Source organism: Necator americanus, chromosome V, assembly GCF_031761385.1.
Source record: "Necator americanus strain Aroian chromosome V, whole genome shotgun sequence".
Classification (NCBI taxonomy): Eukaryota; Metazoa; Nematoda; class Chromadorea; order Rhabditida; family Ancylostomatidae; genus Necator; species Necator americanus.
The window spans coordinates 706,824-724,820 of NC_087375.1; the positions used below are offsets into that span (position 1 = coordinate 706,824).

The window sequence follows — 17,997 nt, forward strand, 5'->3', positions numbered from 1 at the left end:
TTCGTAATCAGCATCTCAAATAATCCCACCAGACAAGGTTTGAAAGAATTCTCGGAGACAGTTCTTACAGTGCTAATACTATTACTGCACAAAAACGGTGTTATACTGCAAAATGAGTTCCTTCTTCGTGATTCGCAAAACAAAAACATTCCTGCGAATATAGTGTATTTCCGTTGTATCTCTGCTGTATCCTATAGAGCTTCTTTCCATATCCACTCTTTCTTTAGTAAAGTTTTGCCCGTATCAAAACTCTCACGAGTAAAGATATTTCAAATACTTCGCCTTCTTTTGGTTCCACTCTTAGGGAAACCCAAATAACAGTAACTCCCTCTCATAGTTTATCCACGGTACCAGCACCACTTCTGGGACGTCTTATATCAAAGTCAAAGCCATACGTATAAAGATAAGAACTATTCCCACTATTCGACGGAGAAGAGGAAACTGAACGAACTAGAGGCAACGATGGAAAGAGCGCGTACAAACAATTGCCGTTACACTTCGCAACGAGGTCGTCGCTACACTCCCATTGAAACCCATAATTAATAAGTATGGACCAGTGTGATAACAACAGAAGCAATGATGGTAACAGAACCAAAACCCGACTTCTGCTTCGGGTGAGCGACGATTTTAAATATTTCACTTTCGCGCATCTCAAAAAGATTACAGACTATGCATGCTAATGTACGACGGAAATCGCAGCTCTGACATTACCCTTGATAAGAAGGCGAATTGTGAAGGAGAGTTGATCCGTGTTCGGTGTCACTGAGTAGCATGTTGGTTTGAGAAGGCAATAGTTCATCAATCGATAGGTCATAGGCGTAAGTGAATAGCTGGATCAGTCATGATCTTAGAACCTTAGCGTTAGTCTTTGACGACTTATGTCATGTTGGATAAAGGTACCAAGAAGAAAGGATGATGGAACCGGAACTACTAAAGGTTTATTTTACCAAATTCTTCGAATAGGGCTGCTGGAGATGATGAGGTAAGTCAGTCGGGGGCCTAAAACCTGAGTTCTAGAAGATGACATCCAGACTAAAGGTACTAGGAGAATAAAGAAAGACAGAACTGAATTTACTACTGCTTCAACATCACCAAACCTTCCAAACAAGCTTACCAGAAGTTAATAGCTAAGCCGAGAATCTTCGCATGCAACAACTTTCATCCACACATTGATCTGTATGAAGTTGTGGCCTCCTTTTTTTACATGCTCCTACCCTTTACAATTTGATGGTTTCTTAATCACGCATTAATCCGTTGTCCGACGATCCCGTAGGACACTTGTTTGGCGCGTGGGACAACGTTCGACGATGTTGGGGACAGGATCAAAAAGTACTTTACGAGGAATTAGCAGATATTTAGTGGTATTCGTTTCTTTTCATGTTTTTTTTTTTTACGTTGTCCTACGATTCACTCGGACGCAAAAAAAGTACGCGTTCTGGGCACTTAATTGTTCTCTGAAGCAAGGACTGTTAAGTTCTTTCACTAGCTTCAAATCCGCTGTGTACCTGATCTTTAAGTCTCGGTCCCCCCGCCTCTCGTCCCAAGGCATTGTAATTCTCCCAGAAAGATGAAACACTGTGATAGAAACTCACACTCAGCTTGTCCTTTCAAGTTTGGTTACTTATTTTTTTTACACCCGCATACGCTTTACGGTTTCATGGCTTCTTAATCACACACTGATGATCATCTGTAGCCAAACTACAACCTGAAGGGACAACTTGACTGGGAGCGCATCGCTGTAATACAGCGAGTAGGTGACTTCCAACCGAGGGCGGAAATAAACGATTGTCCGACCAAGCGCACCTCAACATTGAGTCCGCTCGCAACATTGAGGAACACAGTACGAGACCCGCGAATTTCTAAATGGGCTCTACAGTAGACGTCTAATTTTTCCAACAGAGTGACCGTGCAGCGTCCACCACCACGTCACGAGTTATTTCTCCTTCCTGACACACGCACAACACGCTCTCTTTCGGCCCCATTTTATCCCAGAAAAGCAAATTGCTGCCAATCGGTTGAAGATATTGTGGCTAGCAGTAATTGGTCTCGTTCTTCTTGTCAGACCATTGCATGTCAATCATTTCCTATTCGTTAATAAAACACAAGCAGTAAAGTGTTTCTTGATCTTATCATCGTCTGACTCATAGAAGCTACTGGGTAAGTAAACGAGTCAGGTCCATTTTATTACTTGTTTTCATTAACGTATGGTGTCGACGTACTCATGAACGGAAATCCAGGCACAGCAATCAGTGAAAATCCGATGGGCGTTTATCGCCCACTTCCAGCTCCCAATCCCCCTCCTTCTCAGGTGGTAGAGAGTAAGTCCTGCAATAGAGCTGCTAACCTGCTCCATAATAACTCGCTTTATAGAAAAAGAGGAACTAAATACGCAAAGGATGGTTTTTGGTTTGCAGGGTGAGTAATTTCTGTTGTCATACGAGTGATACAAAAAATCCACACGATTGCAGAAGAACAAATTACTTACAGTACCGATGTGATGAATTGGACTAGAGAAGGTGGGAAACAGGTATGACTTAGCGTCGTCACTAAGCAGAATTTCGAAGATTATGAGTTTTGTGCGTTGATATTTGGTTTTTAGGCGCTCTGGGTGATGAATAAGACGTCAAAAATGATAGCGTTTAAAATCAAATGTTCCAATAATAGAGCATTTTGGTATGTTTTTGGTAACGAATACTTGGCGTCAACAAACGTTCACATAAAAGATTGAGAGGTTTTCAAACTGACACCTTTTGAATCCAACGTCTTGCAGCTAGAATTGAAGATTGATTAAAGTTTACATAGCCCAAGCACTCTTTAATTTATAGGACGGAACCAATTAAAATGTTGTTTTAAGGATTAAACCGGTCTTTGGCGTTATAGAAAGCGGTAATGGAGCAGAGATAGAAGTAAATAGGATTCCCAACATTACTCTGAAGAATGACAAGATTGTCGTCTGCTGTGCTAAGGTTCGTTAAGGTGACTTTTGATTTGATGGGCAGAAAAGCATTGCTTGACAATAAATTAGTGATAAAAAGGCCTTGTAGTCTTTTCTGTCCTAGCTTGTCCATTTACTGCAAAAAAGGGGCATAAAAATCAAGCAAGGAAAACGGTCCCAGTTCTAACGGCGCGTAAGAATTTCCTTTCGCATTTTCGGAGACAAGAACAACGTAGAATTCTGTACGTTTCGCCTGTAGCAGAGACGATTTCAACCAGAAAAAGCGTCTGAGAGGAAGGACCGCGATAACGAATGAACATCAAGAGGGAAGGAGTTTGAAAAAGGGTGGGAAGACAAGAACCCGCGAAAAGCCATGCTTTAGTAAAGCAATATAGCGGCAAGAAGAAATGATGTTCTAGTCCTCAAATTGCCAGTGAAAAGGCTGTCGGTGAAGCAAACCTTTGGATTTGGAGGGATCACTTCAAGATCTTGGTGAACCGGCAAGCGCCGTCAGCTTCTGAACTCGAGTAGACCGGCACAAGCGGATAACGAGGAACCACCGATTGCCGAGTGATCCTAGTAATCATCTCTTTGCTGCGTGTTATTTCAAGGTTTTGAAGCGGATTATTTAGAACGGACTAATTAAACAACGCGCGATGAGTAAGCCATCTTCCGTCCAGACCGATCAACGATTGGCCAGACGTTCATCGTCAGGAGAATGATCGAAACTTTGCAGGAGTATTCGAAGCCAATCCAATTAGCCTTTCCTGGGCGATCTGGGCAACGTCTACCGGTGATGGAGAGGCTTGATTGAACGGAAAGGAAGCTGCTTAGACGGTTGCTGGGGTACTTTTTGCCGAAAACGGAAGCTCTGGACTCAGGTTAAAGAGGACTTGAGAACACTCGCCATGCAGTGGCGAGGTGTAAGGTTTCGCATGATATTGAATAGCGCAAATGGATTGATTCTCTTCGAGATTCTCTTGCTGAAGAGTAGGTTGGGCAGTACTATGTTCAAGGACGACACACCTCCGTGAAGATAAAGATGCAATCGCATCAAGGGCTAATATAATTAAGTCACGCAGGTCAAAATTATATTATACTGCATATGTGTTTAGTTCAGAGTATATGTCACTAGTCTAAGAATTAAGATTAGTAAACTTAATCACCGCTCTTATTGCAATTTTTTTTTCTCTTGTGCCGACGTACATTGCCTCCAAGGTGTTGAGAGGAGAATGCTCACAACTTCGTACAGCAATAAACCTTTCTCAAATCAGTACAATCATGGCCATAAAAAATAAGTTTCAGTATTCTGTTGAAGATGGAGCACTGGAGGTCTTCTTTAAGCGACCGACAACTATCACTGAAGATAAAGTTATCCGTCAAATGGCTATAGCAGCAACCCATGAGCAATTCCCGATTGAAGCACGACAAAGCGAGAAGCAGTTAACTATAATGAAATGCTGAACAGTATTGCATAAAATATTTTTTTAATGATTGGACATTTGAGAAGAGCTAAGTGACGGAATTGTACACATACACGTACACTGAACCTAATACGTAACATATCGAACATAGTATCCTTCCTAAAAAGTCTAGTAAAAGGTACAGAATAAAGAACTGTGTGCACTAACGGCGTTGTTCTAACTGATAAACAAAACAACCGCAAGTGTATACTGGGGTGATGACGCGAAGTTGAATTTCGAACTTTGAAGCTCCTTTTCTTCTCAAAGAGTACGGTGATACCGGTGACGTCGGACTCGATTTATGTTTTTTTTTACTGCTTACAAGTTACTTTACTAATGAGGTCATGAATTCTTTTTTCTATGTAGTTTTTCTGTTCACTTCATTACCGCAGCAGTTGTGCTCGAAGTGAATGACGTCGACAGATTATACAGGTCGGTTCAATTTATAGCACGTTGTGTCCTTCTACCCGAAGGGACTTCCAGTGAAAGGGGAGTTGAGTACACATCGAGGATGCCTTTTTCCCGTTGATCCCAAATCCAAGCTCCACAGGTATATCGCTACTGCCAGAACACGGAATCGCGGTGAGTAGCGATCTGACATCTATCCGTCACAGTTGCAGAAGAAATATTCGATATCCATGCAGTCACACAAAACGATGCTTAGCATATTTATCCCAATCATTGCACACTACCAACTCTTTCACTCGGACCGACACAACGCGTCCAGCGATTGTGCGAGAATAGATCTCTTCGTACCTTGAACTTATTGCTTTTTTAGCACATCCAAAATTTCCTTTTTTACCTAAATAAACCTAATCTTCTGGAACAAATTCTACCACAACAAGAAGAATAATAAGCAAGAACGACAGTTCAAGAATTATTAGTGACATATTTTCATACTCTTCTTTATTCTCGAAAAAAAAGTAGGCGAGTTTTTAAGTTAAAACAAATTAATGAAGAAGAGAATTGAAGCACATTTTAATTTTTCATAGTTTGTACAATAGAAATCATTTCACCTTTTCTTTTAACCTTCCGTTCCTTTTGAAACCTAGGGTTCTAGAAACCAACAGCATAGTTGAACTCTTCCGGTCTTTGATCTACAGCAGCTAGGATACGTCCATTTCTGTGTCGAGATGCCGCCATTGCTTTACGATCGTGTTGCTCAAAGTAGCTGAGAATTGAAGTCGAACAATTAATTCCATGACTTGCAAGTTCGCTAAGAAATTGCTGAAATATACCGTATTATTTCGAATCTTCATACTCACTTCAATTAAAAAGATAAACGAGAGTTACTCGACACGAACATAATCTTTATTTTCACAAAAGAATGTTCGCTTCTGGAAATCATAGAAGGATGCATTGCTGTGGATTGCCTCTCCAGGATCTTCGTTGAAAAGAAGCATACGAAGAATAACAGATGCCACAGCTTCCACTGTTCGGATCGAGCCTGATGCAGTAGCGACAATTATTGGCTGAAATGGAGTTCTAGCAATTTTGAAAATCAAAAACCATTTCTGAAGGACTCTCGATTCTTTTTTTTTGCAAATTAATTAATCATCTTCATTATGGTAACTTATTAACCATTATCCTTGCCAATAGTATATGGACTTTGAGATAAATTTGAATGGGTGGAGCAGTACTAAGAGATTCCAACAGCTTCCTAGGGACAGTTCCGACGGTTAGACACCATCCAAAGCCAACAAAGCCTTCCCTAGCACTGTGTCCATAAATTGTCTAGAGGGATAAGGGGATGAATTCGTAAAAGTCTACGATTCAAGATCAAGTTTTAAATATATTCAAGGGACACTTATGACCAATTCTTTCGGGATATCAGCATATTCCAAAGAATTTGTCATACATAAATGTCCTTTGAATACTTTTATTTGCAGCAATATCCACAGTACATATTGTTGCAGAAATGAATACATCCAAGGAAATAGCTTAATAGGTAGGCGTATTCAGTGGAAGCGAATTATTCCGTGAACTCCGCCTGCTCTCAACAGCTCCATAAGGTCCCTTAACTGGGCCTATAAACGCACAAGGTGACATAATCACATTCGTCTGTCGTACTAATTCTATTCCCACCCAATGCTGGTTTAGTCGCTGCACTTGAAAGAGGTACGGATTCTCACTCAAGAAGTTGACGTTTTCTTCCAAGGTAGACACTCTTTCTTCTCGTGGATGTTCTGTTCAAGACGCTCAGGAACGCCGAGCGGGTAGTTACCCTGCTGAATCGGGAATCAATTGTACTCTAAGTGTGTGATTACTTGTGTGTTTAAACTCCGGATCGAAAATTGGGGTTCCACCACTATAATGGGAAGAAAGACCAAATATCGTTACTGTGCTACCACGATCTAAACGCACCAATTGTCCCCGAGAAGTTATCTGTAGAAAAGGAAAAGTTTTCTGGTAAGTTTTGTAGCTATTTTTTCTGTTAACACGGTTTACAGAGAGTCACTTGGTGAAATCAGTGGTGGTCTGCGCTCACCTCATCGTTATGGCTTTTGTCAGCCACTACAACACTAGCGGCAGAGGTAGTCGCGTTGGGTCGAAGCTTCTTGCTAAAAACATTTCATAAAACTTTCCCTTAAAGGTATCATAATATAAAGTACAACTGATATTGAAATGTTTGAGCCAAGACTGCTTAAATCACATTAAATCAATAATCTAGTGAATATTTCGTATGAAATATTTCTCGCTTAATCTAGATTATTAGAATTTTATGAATAGCTTGTATTCATTCTAGTTACTTGAAAAACGCGTTTCAAATACAAATTGTCGTAAATAATATAATCTATCGTTAAGAACGATCTGCTGATATAATGTGTGGTCAGCTGTGCTTCTGTGTGGGACCAGTGTAATCTATCAAGAGGGTCCTGCAGCTTCCTTAACTTCTTTAAACCGATAAAACAAACGTACCTATCGAGAGATAAACCAAGATTGAGAATAAGAATCGTCTCACGAATATTCGATCTCCAGATAACTGTGGATACCACTCGGTCGTTAATTTCCTGAGATGAAAACTTGAAAATTTACATGAAAATATATAATAAATAGATGCATTAGCGCGACTGTAAATTGTAGACTGTAAATTCATCAAAATAAATCTTGGAGAAAACGGCTCCAGAAAATGAGAAGACTAGAAAGATCTTTGGAATATAGTACTTCTCAAAACTTTCTCCTTCCTTTGGTTAAAATAGTCTGCAGTGATTCCCATTCATCTGTAACAACTGGAGCAGTGAACTGCGCTGAACTTTTGCTCTTTGTTCGTAATGTGATAAATAGCGATGCGAAAGCGGAATCAAGTGTTACATTTAAATCAAATCATTTTCATTTTCATTAAATCAATTACATTAATTCATTACACTAATTATTTTCATTAAATCTCACACCCCCAGACCCGATCGTGGAAAAGCTCTGAAGATTTTTACTTTCAATAATTATTTTTTCTCACTACGTCAATAATTGAAGTAGTCACAGTAAAAGTTGTATAGTATAGATAGTATAGGTACCCAAAACAAAATATACAAAGAAAAATGTTAGTAATTACAGCTTTTTTTGTATTTATTACTTTTATTTTTTTTGTATTTTTCAAGAGGAGTCTTTACTCGGCTATTTATCCCTCCCGTAACTGGATGGTCTTCACAGTCATTAGAATAAAAGTGTGCTTCTTGGTTTCTCGCACAAACTTAACCTCAAATGATTCTTTTATTCCGCCGCAGCTGCTTCAAAGCAATCGTGATGCGGAACGCGGACGAGACAACAATTCTGTTAACTACACAACAGCGGTAGTCTTATCGTTGAATATATTACTGGCTACTGGCTTGGAGATCTTTTGGCTTGCGAGTCACCTGTCTTTTGAATGTCTCGGGCGCTTATAATAAATTCTAATCTTCCCGCCAGTTTAAGGAAGCAGTTCTTGTGGTTTTCTACGGGTGTACATTTTCATAACAGGTATTGTTGGCCAAAACAACGTGAAGTCGGAGAGTTAGTTGTGGAATCATGTAAGCGGGTGTCCTCGAAGCGGCGCGATGAAGTCAGCAGTTGCGCTAGGACCCTCTCCAACTCCAACTGAATTTCAGAGACGAGTGGAGCCAGTGAGGGTCCCACCGCAAGTCCTGGCTCCGCTTTGAGTGCACCCAGTTGCACCAGGGATCAGCCTGTCTTGATCCGACTATATTCCCTATTAGTCACGGTCATCATTGTGTATTATTATTATAAAGCTTCTCTTTTCTTTCCTCAGCCTCACTACTAAAATTTTCATTTTTTCAATTCCTTACTGCCAAGAAAACACCTCAAGAATCGTGCGCTCGCTCTGAAGAGAGGAATTTCATGATCCCCTAGCTTTCGCCCAGTTGACTTTGGCAAAAAAAAGTGTGGCAGCTCTTCTCCGAGAGGATAAATCCCAGAAATAACAGGAATTAGCAAAGCAAATTAAATGGAAGGAAAATGATTTTAGTTCGAAAGTAAATAGTTTTAACACCTATAAAAAACTGCTCGAAACTATTCAATAATACTCTTTTGGTCGCGAATACAGAGTTGATACGTATTTAAAAGATTCACCAGTATAACATACCCGTCCTGGATTTTCTAGGTCCCGATCTGTGTTGTTGAAGTAGCTTCTGACAGCGGAAGAAAATGATTCCTTACTTAGTAGCGCAGCTGCCTGCACAAACATATATTTGAGATTTTTTGAGGCAAAAACAGGAAGTGACGGCAATATCGCAACACAACTATCAAACGTACATTAGCCTGGCGTTTGTTTGCTTCTGCGTATTTGTACTCGACGATTTTGGACGATCGCAGAAACAAACCGTAGAAACCAGAGTCCATGTAACCGCGATCAAATTTTGTGGTCATTGCTATTTCTGAAAAATTGGTTGAAAAATTCTCATTTGAACTAAACGTGAGATTTGTTCACTTTTCTTCAAGTTTTAAAGTCATGGGTGTCCTTGTCGCTTACCTCTTACAAGACGAATGATGCATGCTGATAGAATTGAAGAAATAGATCCGCAGGGAAACCATAACTCTAGATGTTGTTGTCTCGTTACAGGAAACAAAGATAGATTGCAATAGTTGTAGGACCCATCTAGAAGTTATCCAAAAGATGTTTAAGTATTTAAACATTCATGTCAATGTGCAAAAATGAAGGAAATAAATCTTATGTAAATGCAGATACTGGTCGACGTTATATGGATGCAAACAGCAAGTGTTAGAAAAAGAGAGTATAATTTTCAAAGGAGAAATCAATAGAAGGACAGAAGTTGAGAGCGAACCGCCGCCTAGTGGCGTGACATAAGCGAATGAAACGATTTTGGACCGACCCCGGAGTCCATCGAGCGCGTAGGTCATGTTCACCTTTGACCCACCTTAGACACGGTGCCCCGTCTCTTCCTCAACTACGCTCGTGGTTAAAGTCGTTTTGACTGTATAGTTGTAAAAGCAATTGCGCTTGAGGCGGCGCCGTGGAGATAGCGGTTCGAATCGGGGTGGGACCATCGCGAACTACAACGAGGAATGGTGTCAGCAGGAGCCCTCCTTGTGTAGGTTCTAACCGCTTCGAACGCAGCTGCTTGTAAGAAATGGATGGAATCACCCTTCTCTCCATAATCTACGATCCCGTATACGAATACCTGAAATCCGTACCACCTCACATTCGTTGGGTGTTGCCTTTAAAGGGTCTTAGAAAGATCCCTAATTGAGAAAAAAAAATCAACTAACTTATAAAAGTTCCATCGTTTCGCTGCCGTAAAAAGTTATTGACGAGATACTCCAACCTTGGTTCGGACAATACTACATGAGGTCTTAACAATATGGCGATTACTTCCGTATATCTTTCCACAAACAGTATCCCGAAATAGCCAATACCAATCAAAAATAATTGACTACTTCGTTGTCGTGATTAGAGAAATTAGAAATTATTCTCCTACTTCAACCCCGCCTTTTCGATTTTTTTCTCATTTTCCATGTATGTGTGAAAAAACTTACTCTGTTTCACTGTACAGCAGTTTCTTCTCCTTGTCGTTTGGACGAGATTGCATAACCGAATCGTACATCTTTGGTTTTTGGAATCTCCGCAGAAGAAGGGATCGATTCTAAGGTAGTTTTTTTTCGTAAAGTGATTAAGGTGAAAAAGCTGCGAAGAGATGCAAAAAAAAAGAAAAATTATATGAACTCGTTCTAGTCATACAGCGCAAAAAAATCTCACCGTTGTATATGGTGTTTTATGATAGTAAGAAAAAAACTGCACGTAACATTAACTACACACATGGTCAAACAATGAAGTTTGACGAATTTAAAGAGAAAAAAATCAAGTGCAAAAGTTCTTGAGCTCCCTTCTTTATTTTTATTTTTTTTTGAGGCTACAAACATGAAGAATTATCATGCTACGTAATCAGGAGGCTTAGTCTGTCACATATGTGTGTGTGTGAAACGAAATTCCAGAAAGCAATAAGAAGGGTCCCACGGCATCGAGTTTGTGCGCCAACGTCAGAAAGCCACAAAATGAAGTAATAAGAGTTCTACAATGTCGAATTGGCGCCCGCGCCAGAAAAAGCTGAGTGATTCCAGGGTATCATCGGTGCGTCGGTGCCAGGAATTGGAATCAGTGGAGTTGTCGGAAGGTAAATGAGACATTGTGAACTGTTTTATCACCGGCATTGTATCACGTCTAACAGTGAGACTACAGAGAGATATTGATGGAATCTTCTATTATTTTCATTTTGTTTTATTTTCATTTTTATTTTGTTTTTACTTTACTTTTATTTTAATTTAATTTAATTTAATTTTTATTTTATTTAATTTTTATTTTTATTTAATTTTAATTTTTATTATTTTATTATTTTATAGGCGTATAATGCCAACAAAATAGCGAAAGAAGCCTTATTAGAGAAGTAACAGCATTAGTTCTTTGGCAGAAATTTACGGGAGTGACCTAGTTTTGAAATTTTTATTGGATAATTCAAAATAAGCAAAACGAGCACCAAAAGGACCCTGAATCTGATGATACCATTGGATCACTGTCATACACTTATAATTAACATATACCTTTCATTCCTTACATGCGAAATTGTACAAATTTGTTGAGACTCTTTCAAATATGGAATAAGCTTAAAAAGCATAGCTTTCATCTTTACACTTTAGATTTTAGCTTACAGGTAGCCCCATGAAAGTATTACCAATGTAAAAGGCCAGTAAGCGGAATGGACTGCCCTACGTTCTTTGAGTGATCTCTTAATTTGTGGGATGTAATCTCTTACTTCTCTGGAATTCCTGGAGCTGATGCATTGCTAGGCTACTGTGGCGTCCTCCCGATTGAGGCAACAAAAACTCACAGCGCTACATGAAACGCATGGCGCGCTGTGTCCACAGTTCTGTGGCCACCGAACTAAAAGGGAGTACCCAAAAAGTGTTATGATCGCGTTATGAGAAGGTTCGCTCCACCCCCATTGCTGTCATCTTAAAATCACTACACTTCCCTGGCAGATCCAAAGCTTTCAACTGCCACGAATCCTTACCATATTCTTTTGATTCACTTTATCGTGATAACGACGACCGAGCCACTTTGACACCCTCTTCAAATCTATGTCGGGTGCCATCCATGCATTATTTAGATAAGAATGATTGAATGTCTTCTCTGATTCCACATAACTTCGTATTAGTTTGAGGTGATTCCTGTAGTAGTCATTTTATTATTTATATATTATATATTTCGAATTACGAAAAAACCTTACCTGATGGAACATCCAGACTTTGACTTTGGTTCACACTTTTTTGTAATTCTAAAATCACCGTCTTGATAGCTTCGTGCCTACAAAGGAAGGTTTGTGTCGGTTTTTGTTGTGAACCACTATCACGGGACAATGTCCCATTTGTCATTTCTGTTGGAAATTTGTGCTTCGTATTTCGATAAATATTGAAAAAGATTAGGAAAGAGGCGAAGCACAAGGGCAGCGACGGCGATTTATCGCGATCCATAAAACAATGCGCCAAACTCTGCTACATTATTCCAAAAATAAAATATATAATACACGGTGTCGACGAGGCTAGCAAGAAAGCAGGAGAATTAGTTCTTTTCACATCTTTATCTTTGGGGATATTTTAAAAACAGCACAAAATCCAGAATCTAGGCTAAAGCTACGCAACATGGCTTGTCACATGCTATCTTGCAGAAAATTTAAAAAATTTGCGCAGATGGAAACCATTGGAGCATTTGTATGGAAATGAAGAGAGAAGGTGTGGGAAGATTCAAGACATTCCAGGGCTAAATAACTCTTTTCCACCTTCACTTCCCAAAGTTCATTAACTCTACAAATAGTTCAGAAAAAAAGTTCGTACTGACTTAGAGATGGACGGTCTCCAGAATAATTGTGAACCTGTCAGGAATTGTAGTTTAGATAGTTTCATTTTATCTTCGTAGATAATTTACAAGTGGTGTGAACAGGGAAAATGGGAAACTCACCAAACCCTCCCTGTTTTGTTTGTAGTACATCAGCATTGTTAGAGAGGAGCTAGGATTAACCGTATACGGAACTACCAAAGCTAGACACGTCACACCGATTAACATTTGGTGCTGAACGGGGAAATTATCCAGTGCAGCTTCTCTGTAAAATGATTATTAAAGGAAACTAAAAGATGATAATATAATATAATATAATATAATATAATATAATATAATATAATATAATATAATATAATATAATATAATATAATATAATATAATATAATATAATATAATATAATATAATATAATATAATATAATATAATAATGAAAAATAATAATTAAAGAAAAAAAGGAAATCATTAAAGGAAAAAAAATTGTACAATCATTTTTTCTATCGCTGTAAATACAAAATACTTACTTGATTAGCAGACTGCAATCAAGAGAATCTGACATCACCTGCACAGCTTTTCTAGAAGATTCCATCGAAAATGTTTCATGCTGGACTTCCTTGAGAATAATTTAATGATTGAAATGCAGAGTTACTAAAATAGGCTCAAGAAAGATCGAAAACGGCTGAGAGGTACCTGAAATCCTTCACTGCGTGTTGACAGAAAAAATGTATAAACTAAGAGGAAGTCAATTGCAAATATGACCACCACAAAATTACAAAGTAGCCTGTAAACCTTTTTTTTTTGGAATTTGGCAGAACATCTCTATACTATACTTAAAAGTAGCGTCCGAAAAAAATTTCAAAGTTTCTTTGTTTCTATTAAGATGAGCTATTTGAGACGTAGTTTTCAAGAATTAGAGCGAAACACCATCTAGAAATCCAAAAATCGGAGACCTCAGGAACACTTAAGGTCTTAGGGGAACTTATCAGTTCATCCAACGACTCAGTTCTTTACACCCATAGAAATGACGAGACAAAACTATATGCAGCGGTCTCCATTACTTGAAAAATTGTTTCTTATTTCACCTGCAATCTAACAACGTAGGTAATTCCATTTAATCAGTCCTATAGGTGTTGATAAGTTGCATCGCAACGTAGAATGGTCCGTCTCTCTAGATAGGTGTCATTTTTGCATTTGAGGGGGTTTGTTCGCAGTGATACCCATAAACTACACTCAGAACCTTATCCTGGAGGGAACCTAACGTCAAAATCTCCCCCGACCTGTTTTTGAAGGGACATATAGTCATAGATAGTTTAACAAACCGCAGGCGGTAAATTTTGAGCCAAAGAAGAGAAGAAGTGAAAACTTGCTAAAATCAATAATATTGAGATTTAACACAAAATTTACTTTGAATCGACCTTTGGTTTATTATTTTAACCAACTAACTAAATGTTCGTTTATTTTTCTACATATTTTAAATACTCTAAAGTTTTTTCTTTGGAATGATTCTTCACTAACAATACTTTTATCCATCTAATGAAAATTGGCAAAAAAGCCGTAGACCAATAACGTCTTACAGATTTCCTTCCGCAAACTCGCTACGAATCTTTCGTCGAACCAATTTTGGAATTTCAATTTTCTCGAGAGATTCCGGATCAGCAGGAAATTCTGAACAGAAGAACTTCTTCCGACTGAAAAAAAGATGTCTTCTTCCGAGATTTTTCCCAGAGTTTTGAGTTGAACTATTTCGTCTATTTTGTGTGATGCTACACAAAAAAAAAGATGGAAATGGAATTCCGAGCAAGCAATAATAAACAATAGCAAAAAAAGTTGGAGCGTATCACAGAAACAGTAGTATGGCAGGTCCAGGGAACCCGTAAAGTTCGAATTGTAGTTAGGTGAACCCAGCATGGCCGCGCTCATTTCCTCCAAGTCGCCCTAAAGACGGCATGGGAACGACGCTTCTTCCTGCGAGATACGTTAGAACACGTCACGTGAGCACGCTATGGTCCCCACAGCAGCCAATTCATTCGTTTTACTTGAATGGGCTGGTGAGGACATATCATTGATCATTGACCGCTCGCTTGTGGATGCGGCGCGTCCAAATCTGTGGTACGCTCTCGGTTACCTCGCAGCAAAAAATGCTATTTTTACCGAGGATTAGGGGAACTTGAGAGGATCCACGTTGGATTCCACAACCTACAACCCGACGATTAGATAAACGACGATTAGAGGAAGTTGAGCGGGGCTATGGTGGGTTTCGTAATCTACAACCTGAACTCTACGGGTTCCCTGGGGTTTCTGTATTACGTCAATTTCGTGATACGCTGCCTTTAAGTCCTTCCTTCGCAACGTAGACGTAGCAGAGCTTTTACAATATTTCCAGATAAATAAATCAAAACAACAAGGGTAATGATACACAACTATACAATTTCCTTAAAACGGGGTGCTCTTGTCCCTCATAATATTGTTTAGCCAACTAGTTTCCTAGCTTGGATCGGAGAAACCGACACCCATTAAATGCAAATTAGTTCGACTCAAAATAAGCTGAATGACCAACTCTACCATAAATTAAGTGACATTCTTTTATGGAATACTTCTTATCAAATTTTCTTGTAATTTTAGTACAAATCGATCGTGCTCAGCTATTGTGACTGCGTGAACTCCCGATTTGCTTTCGAATCTCTGATATTTTTTGAGGGTAAATCAGCAACAAGACAGCCAAGCCTTTCACTCACGCAATTCATTCTTCTTATATCCTGTTGTTGTATTTGTAGTGTCCGAACTATCTGTAAACCATGTACAGTAGCAAAAAACGACAACGGAAAATGGATCGGTCTAGTTTACTAGTTCATGTCACAAGTCTGCGCCCAACAAAACCACTTGGGACTAACATATTTAATCGTTCTTTGGAATAAAAATCATTTAACAATTCTATAACTACTTTTCCTAACCTCGAATGTTGGGATGGAAGTGGGTGTGGCAGTAGGCAGATGAGGAAGCATATCACGAATTTGACGTAGTATGGAACACTGATGGAAATCATAAGAGTTCAGGGTGCAAATTACGAATATGGGCGAGGCACTGCCCAATTTTTCTTAACCGCACTAAGAAAAAACGGTGTTCGAACGGTCGAGAATCGATGAGGTCTCTTCAGCAGCCTATTCATGTAAGGTAATGAATAGGCTGATAAGGTAACTGGTGCGTGTGAAAGGGTGATACGTTCCAACGTGCCTCAGAGAACGCGGTTAAGGCGGTTCTGATGCCTGTTTTTAGGAGGTTTGAGGGAAATTGAGAGGGACTACGCTCATAGTCGTAATCTAGACGTCAAACTCATGCTTTCCATAAGGTTTTCACACTGCGTCAATTTCGGATTCGCTGGTTTTTTTTAACGCGACCGCACAGAAAAGTTGTTGTTTCAAGATAGTGACACATTTAATACGTAGCGATCGCACGCTTAAGACCAGCATACCAAAAAATTGACGATGTTGTGATCTCTCATGGCCGATATAACGTCTTGGGTGTGGATTTCAAGGATGAACGCGTTTGCTCTCAACTCTCCCCAATCGTTCTCAAAACGTCATGAGAAATTTCTAGGATAAGCGCCACCCTAGGAGTGTGCCGCTGGCCTTTTCCCACTCGATTTCAGGATATTGAGAGTGGATCCGCTCACACTAGTGGCCTACACTTCGTTCAAACTCACTTTTGCCCATGAGAGATCCTAGCATCGTCAATTTCGTAGTATGCGACCTTTAACTTTTCAAATTAACTGGTATTTCCTCACGGTTAGCGGTACTTCCACCTAACTACAGCACGTGTGTGCGTGTGTGAACTCATCACAGATCAAAAATTGCACCGATCGCCACTATTGCCGGATCAATATCAAATCGAGACGAAATCGCGATTAGAAACAAAGCAGGCCTATTAAGGCACTTTTCTGCGTACCCATTCATAATCGCCGGAAGTTATCCTTATTTTCCACAAGTGGTCGAGACGCTTCTGTTAGAGTGCACCTCACATATACCGTATTGAAACTACAACCTTATGACCACTCGTCCATTAAAGGATACGTAAGTGTTCCGTCACTCATATATTTGCCTGTCCGAGTTCATAGCCTTATACTTCTTATAATCTTATAATACAATAAATCTTATAATCTTATAATATAATCTTATACGTTCTACTATGGGTTCTTTCACCGATTTGGTTCTTTCACTGTTGTCTCATTTTGGTTTTTGGTCCCATGGTTCAAAAAACGGGTAGAATAGACGGATCGATCCGCTAACGTATTCATTCATTCGAAAAGTTTCAACTTTTCTTTGCGTTTCAGCGTTTTGCGAGAGTTGACTACGTCTTAATACTGAGAAAAACATTTCCATTTCATTCCTGGTTTCCGACATTGCAGTTCATTATGAGATCACTTACATGTGCTTTGTTTACGTTTCAGAAACGCTCGATGGTAGATCGATCCTGCTTTTTTCTTCTTCCCAGTTCGTTTTCTTGAACTACCTGCATCACGTTAGTACAATTATTGATGAAAAACCCAGAAGCAGTGTTTGGGGAATATTTTGGGTCTTCTTAAATAGAAAATATGGTTTAAACAGTGTTTGCAAGCATCGCACAACACTTTCCACAAATCAGGAAATCAGACGGATCAGGAGCATCAGGTTGATCAGCTTATCTAACAAAACAAGTAAAGGATTACCTCCAAGTAAAGAGATTCACTATACTGGATTCCATTTCGTTAGTCATTTCGTTATTTAGGGCATAAAGAGTTGCCCCGTTAGGTAAATTTGATGCCTCAGACGCTCTTAGTGCATTTGAATCCTGGATTTTGCAGGAAGTTTCAAAATTTTCGCTTTTTAGTACTAGCAAACTATTTTCTGACCACAACCTCTGTCTACTAGTTTTAGAGAGAACTCAAAATAGGAAATTTCTCAAGGTGCTTTCTTTAATTTTCTTCTCCATGTAATCAGAAGAGAAAAACAATAGCACCAACTCGAAAGTTCCACACCCACGCTTCTGATTCTTCTTAAATACGGCTTCATCAATATTCACTGAAGCAGGACTTCTTAAACTACAAGTGATTCAAATGAACATTACCTGTAGAACTTCATGAATAGTGGAGAATTTAAGCAGTTCAGACGTGTTCATCGTTTTGTCGATTTCCTCAACCTGTCATGCCTGAAAAATTCTAAAGGAAAATGTTGTGCTCCTTGAGTTTCTCGTGATTTTTTGTCATGGGTGGAATAACATGAATCGTG

General features: G+C 39.2%; 2 protein-coding genes across 3 annotated transcripts; one reads left to right on the forward strand and one right to left on the reverse strand.

Moving 5' to 3' along the window:
- Window positions 1-2,221: 2,221 nt before the first annotated feature.
- RB195_012591 (uncharacterized protein) lies at window positions 2,222-4,399 on the forward strand (the record flags this gene model as incomplete). Its single annotated transcript, XM_064202029.1, has 6 exons — window positions 2,222-2,318; window positions 2,371-2,415; window positions 2,469-2,527; window positions 2,600-2,673; window positions 2,855-2,966; window positions 4,241-4,399. 6 exons carry the CDS (start codon window positions 2,222-2,224, stop codon window positions 4,397-4,399), a joined length of 546 nt encoding a protein of 181 aa, XP_064057910.1.
- Window positions 4,400-5,042: 643 nt separating this feature from the next.
- RB195_012592 (uncharacterized protein) lies at window positions 5,043-17,781 on the reverse strand (the record flags this gene model as incomplete). Of its 2 annotated transcripts, XM_064202031.1 has the most annotated exons (20): window positions 5,043-5,200; window positions 5,415-5,454; window positions 5,500-5,625; window positions 5,703-5,870; window positions 6,887-6,959; window positions 7,318-7,409; window positions 8,975-9,064; window positions 9,145-9,266; window positions 9,362-9,487; window positions 10,120-10,202; window positions 10,387-10,493; window positions 11,916-12,072; window positions 12,132-12,208; window positions 12,860-13,001; window positions 13,261-13,349; window positions 13,427-13,517; window positions 14,311-14,401; window positions 15,472-15,522; window positions 17,159-17,242; window positions 17,733-17,781. In XM_064202031.1, 20 exons carry the CDS (start codon window positions 17,779-17,781, stop codon window positions 5,043-5,045), a joined length of 2,016 nt encoding a protein of 671 aa, XP_064057911.1. The 2 variants fall into 2 exon arrangements, with proteins under 2 accessions (XP_064057911.1, XP_064057912.1); XM_064202030.1 differs by lacking the exons at window positions 5,043-5,200; window positions 5,415-5,454 and having other exon boundaries at window positions 5,455-5,625.
- Window positions 17,782-17,997: the final 216 nt, after the last annotated feature.